Here is a 19,632-nt window from a genome sequence, read left to right as displayed (position 1 = left end):
ATTTTCCCAAACTTACCGCCCCAAAGAGAGAGTCGGCGCCATTTTAAGTTTTCGAATACATTGGTAAACACCATTTTTCGAGCTGAATAAACATGTTACATTAAATATAAACACTAAAAACATATTCAGTTGGGTAGAAAAGTAACTTATCTTGCCTTTGATAACATTTGTTATATATTTGTTTTTTGACAACTTTTTCAAATCTATGTGTATAGTAATACAAACGAGATTTTCATACATCTTTTAATTTTGAAAAAACATTTGTGGCTGTTTGCAGTAAAACATTGTTTTTATTCGCTGTTCAAAACTAATTTAAAGAATAAAAGTGCATGCAAGCTATATATCTACAAAAGTTTATTTTGTTTTTTTAACCATGTTTTTAAATTTGACCAAAAATGTGAGAAATTGCAACAGATTCATAATGCCGAATTGGTTGGGATTGTTGTTATTATACATTCTGAAAACCGAATAGTTCTAAACTAATGTTATTCTGATAACAAAATAGCTCTAATTAAACATAAGAACATTTATATTCATATTTTAATGTTTTTCTTAATTCGTTCTTGAATAAAAATTAAAGAACGCGTGTTGTTTACACTGTGCTATCGCTGATTCTACAGGCTGGAGCTACTGCTGCTGCTTCTAGTAATACTAACTTCATTTGACCAAATTTGAGAAATAGAAACAATTTTTTTCTCGGGTAGGTCCTTTTAAATTATCAATTACCGCGGTTCTACTCAACATAAAATAATACTTTTAATTGATAAAGATAGTAAAAAGATTGATTTACTTACTACTGGGTGTCCGAAGAATTTTTTTTTCAAAATGTTTGATACTCGTCATATTAAAGTCTTATTTTTAACACGACAAAAAAAGAAATGGTCAAAAATATTTCGGACACTTGACAGTATTAAGATTAACACCTCTACTGATTGGTTCCCAAATTTCATGACAAAATTCTTCATACAATCACGGTACGGACCTTTAGAAAACAGGGGGGGGGTCATTACAAAACCTTACTGAAAACGCCATTTTATGACGTTCACATTTTTATCACTTTATTTGCTTAAAACTCTTAAAATATATAATGTACATTCATATTTATTAATTCATTTGAAAGTATATTCATTTCCGAACAAAACAGTAGTAATTTGAAGACTTGAAGTGCTTTGGTTTAAAAAATATGGCTATTTTAGTAGAACTACCTTGAAATCTGTGATTATCCAAAGCGTTTTTTCGTCTGTGTGTATTACTACTTGAGTCTGTTATAGAGCATAGTGTCATCAGCAAATATACCTATCTCAGAGGCAATTTTATCAGGGAGATCATTTATGAATGTCAGGAATAATAAAGGTCCAAGGATCGACATCTGTAGCACACCCACATGTTTCGAGATACAAATATCAAGCACAACCTGGATTTTTCTCTTCTCCAAGAAGGATTTGATTATGTTAAATATTGGTCCAGTAATAGCATATTTAATTTTCATGAGAAGACGATTGTGCCAAACTGTCAAAGATTTTAGATATGTCTAGGACTACTACTCTAGCCTCCCCTGCTTTATGCACTGAATGGTATATATGTTCACAGTTAGGATATCTGTTGTAAAACGATCATGCCTAAATCAATACTATTGGTCAGAAAGAAGTTCATTATTTATGAAGTGATGAACTAGTGTTTGATTGATTAAGGACTCAAATATTTGGATGAAGAGAGAGAGAGGAGGCTAATGGGATAAAAATTAAACGAGTCAGTTCTTTTGTCAGAATTCTTAAAAACTGATACAACAGAAGCAGTTTTTCAGCAGTCAGAAAAACAAGATTCAGTAAGGCATTTGTTGTAGAGCTTGGAGAGAACCAGGGCAACCTCAGCAGAGCATTTTTTTAATAATATAGCAAGAACGAGATGAGGCCTACATGCCTTTGAGGGGGTCTAGGTCTTCTATGGTATCACGGACATGGGAGGAAAAGATTTTTGGATCATCGAATGTGGCTTCTGTTTGTAAAGAAAAATTTAGGAGGTGGTTTTTGTAGAGAATAGGAACGACCATTAAGACGGGACAAACAAAAGAGTGACACCGTCGTCTGATTAGTAGTATATATAGAGCACGCACGCACGCACGCACCGGAAGAAGAACGACGACTACGACGATAGTCGACTCGGAAACCTTACATGGCGCTACGAACAGGATTTATTTTTCAACATAATTTCTTTTGCACGATTTTTGGAGTATAATGGCGTCAGGACAACACGAGGACGGCCAATACATGCAGTTGATTCAACAAATAATAAATCTGCAAAGAGAAAACAATGAGCTTCGCGGAGGGAGTGCCTCGAGTCGGTCTAACACCAAGAAACCAGACCGGCCACGTATCGAACATGGATTCACCGACGCGGACTGGGCGCTTTTCATCGACTCGTGGGCCCGATACAAACAAATGTGCGGCCTTACCGACCCCGTGGAAATTCGCAATGAACTAAGGACAGCCTGCTCAAATGAGGTAAATAAACTTTTATTTGACTTAGTTGGGCCTGAAACCCTCAATTCTGTCACAGAGGAACAACTCTTAAGGCATATACAGTTCATTGCGGTGAAAGGTCTACACCCGGAGGTGCATAGACATAAATTTCATAACATCAGACAACAGACGGAGGAGGGACCCGCACAGTTCTTGGCAAAGCTTCGGTCCCAGGCACGGTTTTGCAATTTCACGGTTCTGTGCCCCAACGAGAACTGCCGGCAAGCCGTAAACTATTCGGAGGACATGGTAGCTGGCCAACTCGTAGCCGGTCTGGCAAATGCGGAGTACCAGTGTAAATTGCTGGCCGAAGCAAATATTCTAACCACTGTGGAGCAGAAGTTTCACAGGCTGGTTAGTTTAGAAACTACAGAGACGTCTGCTCCTCAGTTGCAACGAGGCTCAGAGGGACACTCGACTTTTGGCCTACTAACAACCGAGAAAAAACCATCTCGGAAGGAGCAGCCGCTCAAAACCCCTCAGAATAGTCCTTGTGAAGGGTGTGGGAGGACCTCACACCCCAGTGGGTTAAAAGGGCGGAAGAACTGCCCGGCGAGAGGGCTAAAATGTTTTAATTGTGGCGTCACAGGCCACTTACAAAGAGTGTGCCGGAAACAGGAGAGGTCGACGGCGGAGTCAATAAACGATGCCACACGTCAATCGAATATTTTCGGCAGCAGAATGGAGGGGGCACCGGCATGTTACAATCAAAAAGGTAGAATAGCAGCAGTGCCACACCTTGCATGGAGCAATGTGTGGGTTCAGGAGAAGTCCCCCTGAGCCACCACCCTCATTAATGATCGATGTGTCCCTGATACCAGAGTCCCAGGCTAAATTCGGGTGCGCTTTGGATAAGGGAGTAAGCCGTCGAAAACACCGCATCCAGGCCATTGCAGATACCGGTGCCCAGACGTGTTCGAGTGGCCCAGAAATATTGAAAATATTAGGGTGCACCAGCAGGATCCTGATACCTACCACCCACAGGATACGGGGAATCACAGACGAACCCCTAGATATCAAGGGGGTGGTCCAGACTCAGATTAAGCTCGGTCAGAAGGAAACGCGACAAGTGGTCTACGTTTCAGAAAACACGTCAGGATTCTACTTGTCAGAATCGGCCCTCAAAGACCTAGGAGTAATCAATCGCGACTTCCCGCATCGAGTATCAAAGGCCGATTTATCGGCTTCAGAAAGTGGGACAGCACCGTGTGGATGTCCGAAAAGAGAATCCGTCCCGGACAAGCCAGCGAGGATCCCGTTTACCCCCACTGGAGATAATAGGGAACGGTTAGAGAAGTGGTTACGTGAACACTTTAAGTCCAGCGCATTCAACACCTGCCCCCATCAACCGTTACAAGTCATGTTAGGGAGGCCGCTGGATATAACTTTTACCCCGGGGGCGAAATCATCGGCCATACACACACCCATTCCAGTCCCTCATCACTGGAAGAAAAGGGTAAAGGATGATTTGGATCGAGATGTTGCGTTGGGTATTATCGAACCGGTACCAGCAGGCACACCTACGATCTGGTGTTCGAGGATGGTAGTCGCTCCAAAGAAAGACGGGTCACCAAGAAGGACGGTAGACCTACAAAAACTGAATGCAGCAACGATGAGAGAGACTCATCACACACCGTCCCCTTTTAATCAGGTGTCCGTGGTGCCTGCCCAAACCAAAAAGACTGTCTTGGACACATGGAATGGGTACCATAGTCTGCCACTCTCCCCAAAAGCCCGGGACGCGACCACGTTCATAACGGAATGGGGTCGTTATCGGTATCTCAGGGCTCCCCAGGGTTTTCACGCATCCGGGGACGGGTACACGCGCCGGTTCGATGACATCACAGTTGACATGCCTCGAAAGACCCGGTGTATAGACGACACACTCCTATGGGACAGGTCCTTAGAATTGGCTTTCTGGCATACTGTGGACTATATTACCCATTGTGGTAAAAGTGGGATAGTCTTTAACCCTGACAAATTTCAATTTGCTGACGATGAAGTTGAATTTGCCGGCTTTGTGATAACCTCGGATGGCGTGAAGCCAACTAAAAAAATGACGGAGGCTATTCTCAATTTCCCGACCCCAACGAGCATTACTGGTATCAGGTCCTGGTTTGGTTTAGTTAACCAGGTGTCGTATACATTTGCACAGGCCGATATAATGGCCCCTTTTCGAGAGTTGCTGCGGACAAAGAACCGTAAATTTTACTGGGATGACACATTGAATAGACTTTTCGAAGAGTCGAAGAGGAATATCATTCAGAAAATCGAAGAAGGGGTGAAAACCTTCGATATGAACAGAGCGACCTGCCTTTCAACCGACTTCAGTAAGGTTGGCATTGGGTATTTTCTGTTCCAGAAGCATTGCCAATGCCCAACGGAATTAGGTCCCAACTGTGGTAAGGACCACTGGAAGATGATTTTGGGCGGGTCTCGCTTCACGAAAGATGCAGAATCTCGTTATTCCCCTATAGAGGGGGAGGCTCTAGCGCTGATTTATGGCTTGGAGTCTTGTAGGATGTTCATCCTGGGATCCCCAGACCTATTGGTCACCGTGGACCACCAACCCCTAGTGAAAATTTTCTCGGATCAAATCCTTGAGAATATAAAAAATCCCCGCCTGTTCTCATTCAAGGAGCGGTCGTTGATGTACAGGTTCCAGATTAGGCATGTTCCTGGGAAACTCAATGCAGCACCGGACTGCACATCCCGATACCCGGCGCCGTCAAGACACAGCAGACTAAAGGGCACTGACACTTCCCAGCAAATCAAGGGGAGTATACAAGCATCCATCATAGCTGCATACGCACATGACCCCAAGTTCCGAGCGATCACCTGGGATAGGATAGTCGCAGTTGCAGCCACCGATGAGGAGTGCCGAATGTTGGCGTCATACATTCAAGACGGGTTCCCAAGGTCACGCCACAAACTACCACCAGAAATCCAGCAATTCTGGCCGATGGCAGACCAACTATATTGTCTGGAAGGGGTACCCATAAAAGGGGACAAAATTTTGATACCAAAACGGCTTAGAGCCGAGGTGTTAGAGGCATTACACTCCGCCCATCAAGGGGCGAACGGTATGTTGGCTAACGCCAGACAACGGTTATTTTGGCCTGGTTTAGACGCCAGCATCCGACAAACAAGGGCGCAATGTCGGAATTGCAATTCGATCGCCCCATCCCAGCCTAGGGAACCACTAATGCCACACATAAACCTGGAATTCCCATTTCAAAAGACAGTCACTGACTCGCTAGATATGCACGGGAAAAGTTACATGGTATACGCGAACCGATATACCGGTTGGATTGAGGTCGCACCACTACCATCAGGAAGGGCTGCAGCGGTGTGTAACGCCCTGAGGGTTTGGTTTTGCACGTATGGTGCGCCGGAGGAAATATCATCCGATGGAGGGCCACCATTCGATTCACTAGAATACAAATCGTTCCTAGAAGACTGGGGCGTAAAAAGGCGCATATCATCTGCACATTACCCCCAGAGTAATGGCCGAGCTGAACTGGCCGTAAAAACGGCCAAAAGAATGCTGATGGACTGCGTTGATGGCTACGGACACCTACATCATGATCGGGCAGCACGGGCGATGATGACTCATAGGAATACGCCCAGTCAGGACCTTAGATTGTCGCCGGCGGAAATACTATATGGTCGAACAGTAAGGGGCCATCTCCCCGCACTTCGCAAAAAATACTGCATCCACAAGCGTTGGACGGAGACCAGAGATTTGAGAGAGAGGGCGATGGCGAAAAGGCACGTACTTAACAAAGAACAGTACGACATACACAGCCGCCCCCTCCAACAGCTCCGAGTCGGCGAGTCTGTGCAGGTGCAGAATCAGGAGGGACCAAATCCACGACGATGGGCGAAAACTGGGAGAGTCGTCGAGACAATGGGTAACAGGCAGTACAGGATACGGTTGGATGGTAGCGGCAGGATCACATTACGCAATCGCCGTTTCCTCAGGAAAATCAAACCGGTCATGGATACGCCGGAGTATCCACCCACTCAACAACCCCATCAACCACCTCCCCAAACACCAAGAAGGGAGGACAGCAAACCACCGTGCAACATGCATGAGATGATGGAGGTGGAAGAAGCTGATTATGACACATCAGAAACAGATATGGAGGTGGACCAAGATCCGATCAACCACAAGCCAATGCAGACGAGTCCGGTCCCACGACGCAGCATGAGGGTAACACGAGCACCAAGGCCACTTTCCCCTCAAATGCAAGGACCAACTCACTACTACACGGAATTCTCCAGTCACATGACCACAAAACGACGGTAGTGTGGTCACATGGTGGGGGGAGGGCATGTAGAGAATAGGAACGACCATTAAGACGGGACACACAAAAGAGTGACACCGTCGTCTGATTAGTAGTATATATAGAGCACGCACGCACGCACCGGAAGAAGAACGATGACTACGACGATAGTCGACCTGGAAACCTTACTGTTTGTTAGGTCTAAAGTGGAGTTGGAGGCAAATCGTCAGGCAAGCAGGTTTGCCATTTCGGTTACCAGTAAACAACCTCAAGGTTGTTGGATACTAGGGAAATTGTTGACTGACCATTATTTACTACACTGTTATAAATTTTCCAAAAATCATGAGTTCCTAATTTCTGTGACAATGCATGATCTGGTGATATCAGAACGCCTTCTCTTAGCTGCAGCTATTTTACTCTTACATTATTTCTCGCTTCTATATACTTTTGCCGATGTTGGATAAATCAGTGGTATGCAAGTTTCCTTTGAGCAATGAAAGCTGCACAAGTAGAAGTGAACTATTGGAGAGAGTGGGGTCTGCTAAAGAACATCCGTATGAGAACATGGGCTTCAATTGTTACTTTGAACCATTCAACAACCTCATTTTCACACAATTCCACAGGAATAGAACAGATACTACTGCATACAATGTCTTTGATGTGTACACGATGGCTTCCCAGTTAACCATTTTGAAGTACTTTGTTGTTTTGAGTAATGTCTCTTCAATTATAAGTCGAGACTCCAGAGTGATTTCTACCAGTATCAGCATTCCCGCATGGATCATGGGCATTTGTTATACAATCCACTAGAACTGTGGTCAGAAATAGATCTCGAAGTGAGGCTTGCTGATCTTGTCAATCTGGGAGATGGGTCAGGAATGTGACTGCCTGTAACAGGGAATGAGATATAAAAAAGCTGCATCTGTAACTAGAGAAACCAAGCCTATTACTATGGTGGACATTAAAGTCATGTGAGCTAGTATCAAGAGAGAGTGCTGTATCTATGCTGTCTGAGACATGGTTGATTAGGGTGTAGTCCTGTGTTGAGGGAGAACAGTAGAGAAAATATAAGCAGCTAATGCTACGTTGCAGATTTAGTCTAAAGCACATGAAGGCCTGGTTGTTTGATTCCTTAGTCAATGCTTCAAATATAGACTCTCAAAGTCCTTACAGCAAAATGGGAGATAACCAGACATATTAAAATGGTTAGCGCTAAGATATCCAGGGAGTTTGCAAAGAGAAATGATTCTACATCATCTATGTTCTAAGTCTACAGATGTTTGTGAATGCAAGACTCCAGGGAGGAGGTAAATTGTCTGAGTTTGCATCTGGTTTGATTATATTTTTGTCATTTTATTTAGTCGTTTCAGGATGAGAGGTGTTGGACAAAATGAATAATACCAAACATGCAACACAAGTAGACCATCAATCAACTCTTCATCCACAGGATTTTGGCCTCAGGAAAGTATACTGGAGATGGGTGTAGGGTTCGTTTCGATGCACAATATAGCATTATAACCATTCCAATATTATACAATTGATAATAGAACAGCTGCTCTATGTGCTACTAAAGACTTAGGGTTCTTATACTGTCAGTCGGAATACAACAGCCAGATAAACTGTCAAACCAGTAATTTCAAACTTATCAGATAAGAGCGGCTAAGTCTAATCATGTGGATATACAAGGCGATGAAGAACCCCCAAGATGCCCAGTTTTAAGGGATGGGAATGAGGTAGGAGTAGGAAATGGCATTCATTACTCTTGACAGGAAAAAAGGTCAAGCACTGGGTGTCTCTGCTAAGTCGCTGTGATCATACCTTTGTGCCTGGCTAATAGGCAAAGAAGGAGTATGAACGCCAGGCGATAGGCATAGTCCATCTACTCCTTAAGCAGTTTAGATTTGCAAACTGGTAATTTGTTTGAGTCTACAGCTCTAGGAAGATTGTTGGCCAAGACCAAGGAGGCCTCTCACCATTTATTTGGTGCCAAGATGTATGATATCAGTAGCACAAGTTTAACATCAGAGTTTTCATTCTCCTATATGGAAGACCTGAAATCATTGGGTCCATAAGAATAGAGAGGGGTAACCCCGACCATGGGTTCTAAACCAAGTATTTCTGTACCCCCGCATGGGTAGTTAGGATTAATCGAGTTAGCAGTATATAAGTATCAACATAAAGTTACACTCCTCCAATGAAATAACATAGATATTAATCGTCATTTTGGTGTCAACCCTCTCCCTCCGATTGTTCTGGTGAGGTGATTATAACTTAACACAATATCATCTCTGAAACGATCGTACCGTACACTATCTTTGGTTGTCATCTTGATTTCTTGGAACATGTAAATGAATCTAAACTAATTCATTAAATTCGATTTAATCTTTAGAGGACTAAACCCTCCCCCTCCCATTGAGCTATTTGCAGTATTCAGAGCAACTGGAATGAAATTCATATATGCCACCCTTCTTAATAAGTGGTAGTTACTTTTCTTTGGCCCTGAATTCAGACCATCTTTTCTTACACACACACATTCATATAAAAAAAGCTTTTTTTATTTGTATTGAGCTTTTTCATTTAGTTGGGATTACTATATAAATATTAATATCAGATTTAAGTTTACACTTGCTTTTGTCTGATAAACTTTTCATTCCTATTGCCTGTATTCAATATATAATGGCTTAATCGCCATATATATTTTATAAATTACTAACTAGCTCTACCTACGTATTGAGCACTTTTGAAGTAAACACTTAAAGTTTACACATAAATCTATACTTTCGTATATTAATTTTATGTGAGTAAATGAAGTAGTTATAATATATATATATATATGTAATATATATATCAATATATATAACAGTCACATGCACACACCCATTCACTAACATGTACTCACCTGTGTAAATGAGCAAACAGTTTTAACTGTATTTCTCGTGTCGTAAATTGCTGGACACGAATCCACAAAAATGAACGCATGTTATTCAAAACACCAGTCGAACCTGAAATGAAAAACACATTTTTAATAAGATTAAAGTCTAAGAAAAATAAAAGCTTATAAATATAAAGATTACTTCATTAGAAAAATAAACATTGCATACATTCTTTATTGGTTGTAATAGCATTTAAACATCATAATTTAAATTGTTATTTATATAAAAAAATTTGTCGTATTAAATATCAAAACAGTGTATATCAAGAAATCATTTCGACAAAGTGCACCTGGCAACAATATTCAAGAAAAAACGTAAAATAATTATTGAATATTAGTACATTCAATAATTATTTTAGTCATTTGAATAAAAATGAACCAGACATCTGCATGAGAAGAAAGAACAAAAATGATCACTTGTCAAAAAGATGTCGAATGATTGAAAGGTCATTTTCAGCAAAAGGTATACACAGGTGCAATCAAGTCGAACCAAAGTCAATTCTGTGAAATGACAATGATTGAATAAAATGTTTTGTGGCTACAGTGACAATGCCGAACCAAAGGAGCATTTCAGATGGCCACAAATACTTATATAACAACTGGAAATAGATATTGGGGTTGGTTGATTTCAGCCAAGAAGAATCAGCCTATCAAATTCCTGTGTATGCATTTCTCTCTTAACAACCATGATCATCACCAACAAAAATATATTGTAGCATTTTCATATATATATGTCAATTATTTTTAAATGGGAATGCAACACAAATATTTGTTTTTAAATTAAAAATACATAAAATCTTTAAATAAAAGAATATTCTTGAGGAAAAAAAAAAAATTAAAAATTAGTTTAAAAATGGTTCTACTGACCAAAACCGCCGCCTTGAAGCATGAAAAGTGCCGCATAAATTAAGATGAGATCCCATCGGAATGCCAAAGGTTTGTCACCATTTTCAGTCAGACTATTCACTAAAATAAAAGTTTGATAAATATAAATATATGAACAGCAAATACCGTTAAACAGAATTTATAGATTTATTAAATGTGCATGTGGCCTCTTAGGTCATCATTTGATTTCATTCAAAAAATTTTTAACTGTCATCTTTTAAGATATTTTTTTTTTTTTACTAATGGGTTATCAGCAACAAGGGTTAATGGTATTTTTGAGTCCTATTTCATGCATCAATAGATAACTAAACCAGTCTAAAGCTTATACGCACAACCATATATATATGTAAGATTAGAAGAACGATAACGTGCAAAGTTGTATCTTTAAATAAACAGATATTTATTTAAAGTTTCAAATTTTTGGCTTATGAAAAAAGCCTTTATTAGGATTATTTTAAAAAAACAATATATTGGCCTTTTTTTTTTTTTTCTTTTGTGTGCCATGATGTCATTCTGGCACATTGGTTGTGTATTGTAAGCCTGGTGGAGCGCCATTCGTGCGCTAGTGTGTAGCATTAGTATTTCCTTTGTCTGCGTGCTTCTTAAAAGTGCATCTTACTAATACTAATATATATATGTATATAAAATGAAAGGACAAAAGGAGAACTAAAAATTATTTATATATTTATCAATATTTCTTTATTTCAAAAGTGTCATGATATATGCGAATACTGGGCTCCCACCAGTCCTTTTTTGCCTGTAGCGCAATGATGGATCTGTCACATGAAATCCAACCAAACCCAAGAAATCAAGATTTGCTGAAAGAAGTTATTGCAAGATGGATCAATCGCACTTGCATGTGAAATGTTCATCCTAAACCATAGCAGAAGTATGAAGGTCCTAAATCACAGGAAGTTTGACCAGCCAAGGAAAACTTGGAAGCAAATGTTTGGACAAAAAAGCACAAGTGGGAATTAGGAGACTGCTGACCTGCTAAAACATGAAAAAGGTCGGATCCCTGAACAAAAGAAAAGTTAAAGGAATAGAAGAGGCTTTAATAACTCAAGTTTTGAGAATCTTAAATGAACATTTGGATGTCGATGGATCTCAAAGAAATTAAGTGTTAAATGAACATTTGGATGTCGATGGATCTCAAAGAAATTAAGTGTTAAATGAACATTTGGATGTCGATGGATCTCAAAGAAATTAAGTGTTAAATGAACATTTGGATGTTGATGTATCTCAAAGAAATTAAGTGTTAAATGAACATTTGGATGTTGATGTATCTCAAAGAAATTAAGTGTTAAATGAACATTTGGATGTTGATGTATCTCAAAGAAATTAAGTGTTAAATGAACATTTGGATGTTGATGTATCTCAAAGAAATTAAGTGTTAAATGAACATTTGGATGTTGATGGATCTCAAAGAAATTAAGTGTTAAATGAACATTTGGATGTTGATGTATCTCAAAGAAATTAAGTGTTAAATGAACATTTGGATGTTGATGTATCTCAAAGAAATTAAGTGTTAAATGAACATTTGGATGTTGATGTATCTCAAAGAAATTAAGTGTTAAATGAACATTTGGATGTTGATGGATCTCAAAGAAATTAAGTGTTAAATGAACATTTGGTGTCGATGTATCTCAAAGAAATTAAGTGTTAAATGAACATTTGGATGTTGATGGATCTCAAAGAAATTAAGTGTTAAATGAACATTTGGATGTCGATGGATCTCAAAGAAATTAAGTGTTAAATGAACATTTGGATGTCGATGGATCTCAAAGAAATTAAGTGTTAAATGAACATTTGGATGTTGATGTATCTCAAAGAAATTAAGTGTTAAATGAACATTTGGATGTCGATGGATCTCAAAGAAATTAAGTGTTAAATGAACATTTGGATGTTGATGTATCTCAAAGAAATTAAGTGTTAAATGAACATTTGGATGTTGATGGATCTCAAAGAAATTAAGTGTTAAATGAACATTTGGATGTTGATGGATCTCAAAGAAATTAAGTGTTAAATGAACATTTGGATGTTGATGTATCTCAAAGAAATTAAGTGTTAAATGAACATTTGGATGTTGATGTATCTCAAAGAAATTAAGTGTTAAATGAACATTTGGATGTTGATGTATCTCAAAGAAATTAAGTGTTAAATGAACATTTGGATGTCGATGGATCTCAAAGAAATTAAGTGTTAAATGAACATTTGGATGTTGATGTATCTCAAAGAAATTAAGTGTTAAATGAACATTTGGATGTTGATGGATCTCAAAGAAATTAAGTGTTAAATGAACATTTGGATGTTGATGTATCTCAAAGAAATTAAGTGTTAAATGAACATTTGGATGTTGATGGATCTCAAAGAAATTAAGTGTTAAATGAACATTTGGATGTTGATGGATCTCAAAGAAATTAAGTGTTAAATGAACATTTGGATGTCGATGTATCTCAAAGAAATTAAGTGTTAAATGAACATTTGGATGTTGATGTATCTCAAAGAAATTAAGTGTTAAATGAACATTTGGATGTTGATGGATCTCAAAGAAATTAAGTGTTAAATGAACATTTGGATGTTGATGTATCTCAAAGAAATTAAGTGTTAAATGAACATTTGGATGTCGATGGATCTCAAAGAAATTAAGTGTTAAATGAACATTTGGATGTTGATGTATCTCAAAGAAATTAAGTGTTAAATGAACATTTGGATGTCGATGGATCTCAAAGAAATTAAGTGTTAAATGAACATTTGGATGTTGATGGATCTCAAAGAAATTAAGTGTTAAATGAACATTTGGATGTTGATGGATCTCAAAGAAATTAAGTGTTAAATGAACATTTGGATGTTGATGTATCTCAAAGAAATTAAGTGTTAACCATACAGAGGTAGCATGCGCTCATTCTGTCAGGTAAAAAGTCTCAAGTAATTCTCAAGCGGATTTTCACTGTTGTCCGCACTTAGGATTGAACCTCAAATTCCAGAAGAATATCGCTTACAACTGAATTTTACTTGCGGACAATTCTAGTATGAATTTTGGGAGTTTTGTTTTTTTTTTCCAGAAGTATAATTTTACTATTTATCACTACATATTGCTACATGTGTGTGCGCGCGTTTTACAGAAGATCAGAAAAAGATTGGTACCATCAGTTTCAAATCAAACACAAATGGTATCTGTCTCTGATCATCTTATGCTGGACCCTTCAGCCTCTGTTCACGTTTGTCTCACCGGAAATAGTGTCTCGCACACTGCCTAGGATTCTGCCTCATTTACAATTCTCGATGTTAATTTTATTATTTCTTTCTTTTTTTTTTTTTATTTCTTTATTTTTCACAGAATTTTGCCGCTATATATGTATAGTTGTATAGAATGTATGTATCCTTTTTATTACATAAAAAATTCAGCTTAGTTCTCAACGCTCCTTAATTATAAACTTCCTGTTTGGGGGGAAGTTATTTTGAGAAAAAAATTATTTTGAAATATAACTAAATGCTAACTTTAAAATAAATAAAAAAATATAAGATACAAAAAATAAAAATAAAGAATTAAAAGCCATGATTAAAATTAATCAATTACCCCCCCCCCCCTTTCCTCCTGCAACAAAAATACCTCTGAATTGTTGATCTGGCGTTCCAATCATTTAATCATAAAAATGTAGGACTTTTTTAATTTGTTCAAAGGGGAGCAACTCTTCAAGGACAGGCAATTTACTGGTTTGTATTTTTATAGTCATGGATTTTGTCAAGTTTACTAAAGGCAATTTGGAGGCATTTTTTATATTACAAAAGTTTAAAATTTTATTCAAAATTTAAATTCGAATGTTACTTTTAAAATATAAATTTTATTTTTACTTTTGAGAATTTTAAATTTACTTTAAAATTATAAACTCGATTAATCTAGAAAATATTTTACCCTAACAAAATGAAATAAAAAGCATGACAAAATTCAATCTCAAATGAATTTTACAAACTACCCTCGTTTGTAAAAATGCTTTATCTAGATGTCCATTATTAATCACTTATTTCCGTTTCTGTGGTAATGATTGTATCTTGATTTCTCTTTTCTTTTTTTTTACGGCATATCAACCCTTTTCAGGTTATTTAATGCCGAATCCAGTGATTTTTGAAAAATCATTTTTTAATAGAGTATGTTTGGTTTTTGGTTTTTTTGTTGGCTTCTATTTAACCCATAGTTGGGACCCTAACAGGTACTACCACTCCGGGTCAGAGTGGATATGGGAGCAATGGCAATTAAAGGGTGGCTCCACACTCCCTAAATCCCGCAAGCTGGGGTCTCACTATCGAATATAGTTTAAGGTCATATCTAGGACCGTTGTATAAAGGGTTCTTTTTAGAATTTTTTATAAAAACCAATTTTTTTAAGATGTGAGAGTATGGTGATTTAAATATATTCTGTTTTTCATATGATTAGGGTCAGGATGGAGTTTCCTTGTTTTAAATCTTTTGATATATTTTCAGTTCTTTTAGGAATTTAAAGATATTTTCTGCATAGTTATATTTGAATAGGTTTTCCATATTATTAGCGTTGAAGAGGAGGTTCGTTCTTAGGTTAGTGCTTTGCATTCTATAAGGATGTGTATAACTGTAAGAAGTGTTTGGCATGTGTTGCATTTTGGTTGTAGTTCTTTTTTCAGAATAAAGGAGTGTGTGAGGTTCGTGTGTCCCGAACGAAGGCGGGATAGGACAACTTGTTCTTCCTGGATTTTGTAAGGGTGGGGGGTGTATTCGTTTACTTTGGTTTTTATTTGAAATAGTTTCTTGTAGGTGTTTGGATTCCATTCCTGTTGCCATTTATTTTGAAGAAACTCATTTATTTTAGGCTTCAGGTCTGTGAATGGTATTTTTATATTATCTGGGGTTAGTTTGAGGGCAGATTTTGCTGCTCTATCAGCTTTTTCATTACCTTTTTCACCTATGTGGCCAGGGGTCCAACATAAGAGAATTTCTTTATTGTTGGCCATAGTGTTTAGATTACATAGGAGTTTTACTATAAGGGAGTTTTCCAATCTTTTATTTTTCACTGATTCTAGAACTGATTGAGAGTCCGATAGTATAATAAATTTTTGGTAACTGCTGTTGTGGATGATTTCAAGAGCTAGATTTATGGCGTAAGCTTCAGCTGAAAATATTGAACCTTCTGATGGTAGTGCTTTCTTTAGGGTTTTTATGTTTGATACCGCTGCGCAGGCTGTTCTTTCTTTGTCTTTAGATCCATCAGTGTATATAAGGTGATGTTTTGGGTATTTTTTGAGAATGTTATAAATTTCCTCTTAATATATGCTTGGGTGTGTTTTTGCTTTTTGAAGTTCTTTTAGGCTAAGGGTTACGTTTGGAGTTTTTATTTTCCATGGAGGGATGTTTGGAATTAGATATGTATGTTCGTAGTGATGATTTCGGTTTCTTTGAGTATAATAGAGTCCATTCTTAACCCAAATGGTTTTATTGTTTTTCATTACTTTCGAATAGGTATTTGTATTTAGGGTTGAAGATGTTTTCGTAGGCTGGGTTTGATGGAGTGGATTTGATTTTTAGATAATATTGGAGAGCTAGTTTTTCAGTTCGAATTTGAGGTGGATATTCGTTTGCCTCTACAAATAAGCTCTCTACGGGTGATGTTCTGAAAGCTCCTAGCATCAGTCTTATGCTTCTGTGGTGGATTGGGTCTAATTTTTTTAAATATGATTTTCTTGCTGCTCTGTATATAAAGCAAGCGTAGTCTAATTGGGAGCGGATGAGGTATTAGTATATTTTATGAAGGGTTTGTTGATCTGCTCCCCACTTTGTGTGGCCAACCACTCTGAGGAGTTGAAGGGTGTTATTGCATTTGCGTCTTGGATAGTTTATGTGTGGTATAAAATTTAGTTTTTTATCAAATATGACTCCAAGGAATTTGTATTGGTTGACTACAGGTATGATATTTCCTTCTAGTTTAAGGACTGGATCATTATGTATTTTCCTAATAGGGCAGAAATGAACACATTGAGTTTTAGATTTAGAGAAGCTGAATCCATTGTTTATTGCCCAGTTGTTGATTCGATTTAAGTTTAATTGTAAGGTCCTTTCCAGGGAATGGATGTGGTGGGATCTGTAACTGATGACAAAGTCATCGACATAGAGTGTGCTATCAATTACAGGAGTAAGGTTTTGGATAATTTTATTGATTTTTATTGCAAATCATGTTGTGGATAGGATACTTTCTTGAGGTATGCCTTCTGTTAAATTTTGGTTGTTTCATAAGGTTGTTCCTATTCTGACTTTAAAGTTTCTTGTGCAAAGGACGTTTTTAATGAATAATGCCAATCGTCCTCTTATGCCTAAGTCTTGGATGTCTTTTATGATACCATACCTCCAAGTGGTATCGTACGCTTTCTCTATATTGAAAAAAAAAAAATAGTTATCGTGTTGTTTTTTTATGAAGGCTTCTCTTATAAGGGTTTCTAATCTGGTTATTTGATCGATTGTGCCTCTTTTTTTGCGAAATCCTGTTTGTATATTTGTAATTAGGTTGTTTATCTCTAGGTGCCATATTAATCTTTGGTTGGCTATTCGTTCCAGGGTTTTGCAAAGGCAACTTGTTAAGGTGATGGGTCTATAATTCTGGGGGTTGGAAGAGTCTTTTCCAGTTTTTGGTATTGGGATGATTATCATTTCTTTCCATATTTCTAGAATAGATTGTTTTCCCATATATTGTTGAGGACATTTAGAAGGTACTTAATGGATTCTTCTGGTAGTTGTTTTAAGAATTCATTGTGAATCTTATCGGGGCCAACTGCTGTGTTGTGGGATTTTTTTATTGAGCTGATTAATTCTTCGAGGGAGATTAATTTGTATGTTTCATGGTTGTCTGAGGATAAGTTTAGTTTATGTTTTTCAGCGTTGTACTTTATTTTTTGGAATTTTGGGTTGATTTGATTTAAGTTCTGTTTAGCTAGTGAGTCTGCTATCTGTTTTTTTTCTGTAATTAGTGTGTTGTCTACTGATAAATGTTTAATGGGGTTCATTGTTTTTTTTCCCCCCAGACATGCTTCTTAGCATGTTCCAGACTGATTTTTGGTTTGTGGAGAGGTTTAACTCGCTTACATATTTTTGCCAGGATGTTCTTTTAGCTTCTTTAATAGTTTTCTGGGCTATTGCTTTTTATTTAAAGTTGATTAAATTTTGTTTTGTAGGTTCTGTTTGGAATTTTCTTAAGGCTTTGCGTCGTAGTTTGATGGCTTCTTGTTGGGGTTTGATTGTTGAATAAACATAAATTATTATTGTTAATGAGTTTTTCCAGGAGTTTGCCTTTCTGGTTGGTTTCGTTGTTACCTCATATTGGATTGTGGGAGTTAAAGTCTCCAAGTAGGATGAAGGGTGTGGGTAGTTGCCTTATATTTTGGAGTTCATTCTCTTTTAATTTTTGGTTTGGAGGGGGATGTAGATGGAACAAATATTGATTTGTTTATGTAGAGTGACTTTAATTGCTATTGCTTGAAAGCTAGTTTTAGGTTCTAAGTGGCTGTGTGGTATATCATTTCGGACTAAAATGGAAGTACCTCTTGAAGCGCGGAGATCAGTATTTTTTATGTAGTTGAATTGTTGGTATTTATTTAGGTTTATTTTTTGTTTGTCTTTGAGGAAAGTTTCCTGTAAACAAATAACAGCTGGGTTTAACTTTGTTGAGAGTTGATGTAGTTCTTCTATGTTTGCTTTTATGCCTCTGCAGTTCCACTGAATAATTGTGTTGGTCATTGTTGTGTTGTTACTGTTTGATCTTTGTGGGGAGTGTTGTTTTAGAGGTCCATATATTTAGGTCTCTCTGTTTCTTGAGTTTATATTTATTTTTTATTTTTTTTTTTTGGTTCACGTCTCCATCTCATTGGATGTGGAAGGTGTGCCTCTTGTCTGTGCTTGTGTTTCATTTGACAGGTTTTGCAGAGTTTTTTTCTTTTGTTTTGGTCTGGGGGCTTTTGGATTTGCTCCGTTTTACATGTTCTTCCTGACTTACTGTTTCAATTAATTCATACTTATTTTCTTTTTCAATTAATAGAATTTCTGTTTTTGGTTTGTTTGGCATTTTGGGAGGAGGTTTTGTGTTTTCCTGTTTTGTTTCCATTTCTTCTGATATTGTATGTTTATGGTCTGTTTTTGTTCTAGTTTGTGATTTAGATCTTTCACGTAAATTTAATTGTGGTTTTTGTTGACGAGTTTCTTTTTTATTCTTTGGAATTTGTGTTTGGTTTTGGTCATTTAGTTGAGTTTTTGAGTATGTTAGTATTTGTTTTTTGTTGGTCTCATTTTGTTTTTTTTTTAGGGTTTCAATTAAACTTGTGAGTTCAGAGGGTTTCAATTAAACTTGTGAGTTCAGAGATCAATTTGTTAAGTAATTCTTGGTAGTCAATTTGGTTGGTTTGGGGCGGGTTTTTGGTAATATCTGCATAGGTGTTTATGTTTTTGTTGGAGTTAACCTTTTTCTCGCTTCAGGGAAGGAGATATTTTCTTTATATTTCATTTCTGTAATTTCCTTTTCTTTTTTGAAGATTTTGCAAGTTTTGGAGAAAGCTGGGTGGTTTTCCAGGCAATTTGAACATTTTGCCTCATTGGGGCACTCGCTCCTTGTGTGGCTGGGTTCCCTTAAACCACATTTCCCGCATGTTTCATGTCCTCTACAAGCTTCTGTGATGCCCATATTTTTGGCATTTATAGGATCTTAATGGGCTTGGTATATATGGTTCTACTTTTTCGTTGGTATACCGAATCTTGATTTCTTTCGGACTTTGGGGGTATTGAAAGTTAATACATACATTCTAATAGGTATGGATTGTCTGTTTTTTTAATATATATTCTGTTGTGATCTATTACTCCCTGTTTTTTAAGAGCGTTTTTGATTTCATCTTGGGTAACTAGACTTAAGTCGTGGCTTCGAATGATTCCTTTTGAGGTGTTTAACCTTTTGTGAGCGAAGGTTTTACACTCGTAAGTATGGAATTTTTCCATTTCTAAG

General features: G+C 37.4%; 1 protein-coding gene across 1 annotated transcript in view; it reads right to left on the bottom strand.

Moving 5' to 3' along the window:
* The window catches only part of LOC145263665 (ATP-binding cassette sub-family B member 6-like), a 240,895-nt gene that overhangs the window by 141,098 nt on the left and 80,165 nt on the right, over positions 1-19,632 (bottom strand). The window contains exons 6-7 of the mRNA XM_080120537.1: positions 10,608-10,706; positions 9,708-9,810 (exon numbers count right to left, since the gene is read on the bottom strand). Of these exons, the coding sequence (XP_079976663.1) occupies positions 9,708-9,810; positions 10,608-10,706 (202 nt within the window). The remainder of the gene's footprint in view (positions 1-9,707; positions 9,811-10,607; positions 10,707-19,632) is intronic.

Source organism: Euprymna scolopes, chromosome 39 (assembly GCF_053919585.1).
Source record: "Euprymna scolopes isolate OS-2025 chromosome 39, ASM5391958v1, whole genome shotgun sequence".
Taxonomy (NCBI): Eukaryota; Metazoa; Mollusca; class Cephalopoda; order Sepiida; family Sepiolidae; genus Euprymna; species Euprymna scolopes.
Note: the sequence above shows the minus strand (reverse complement) of the source record. Positions and strands in the feature narration are given on the sequence as shown.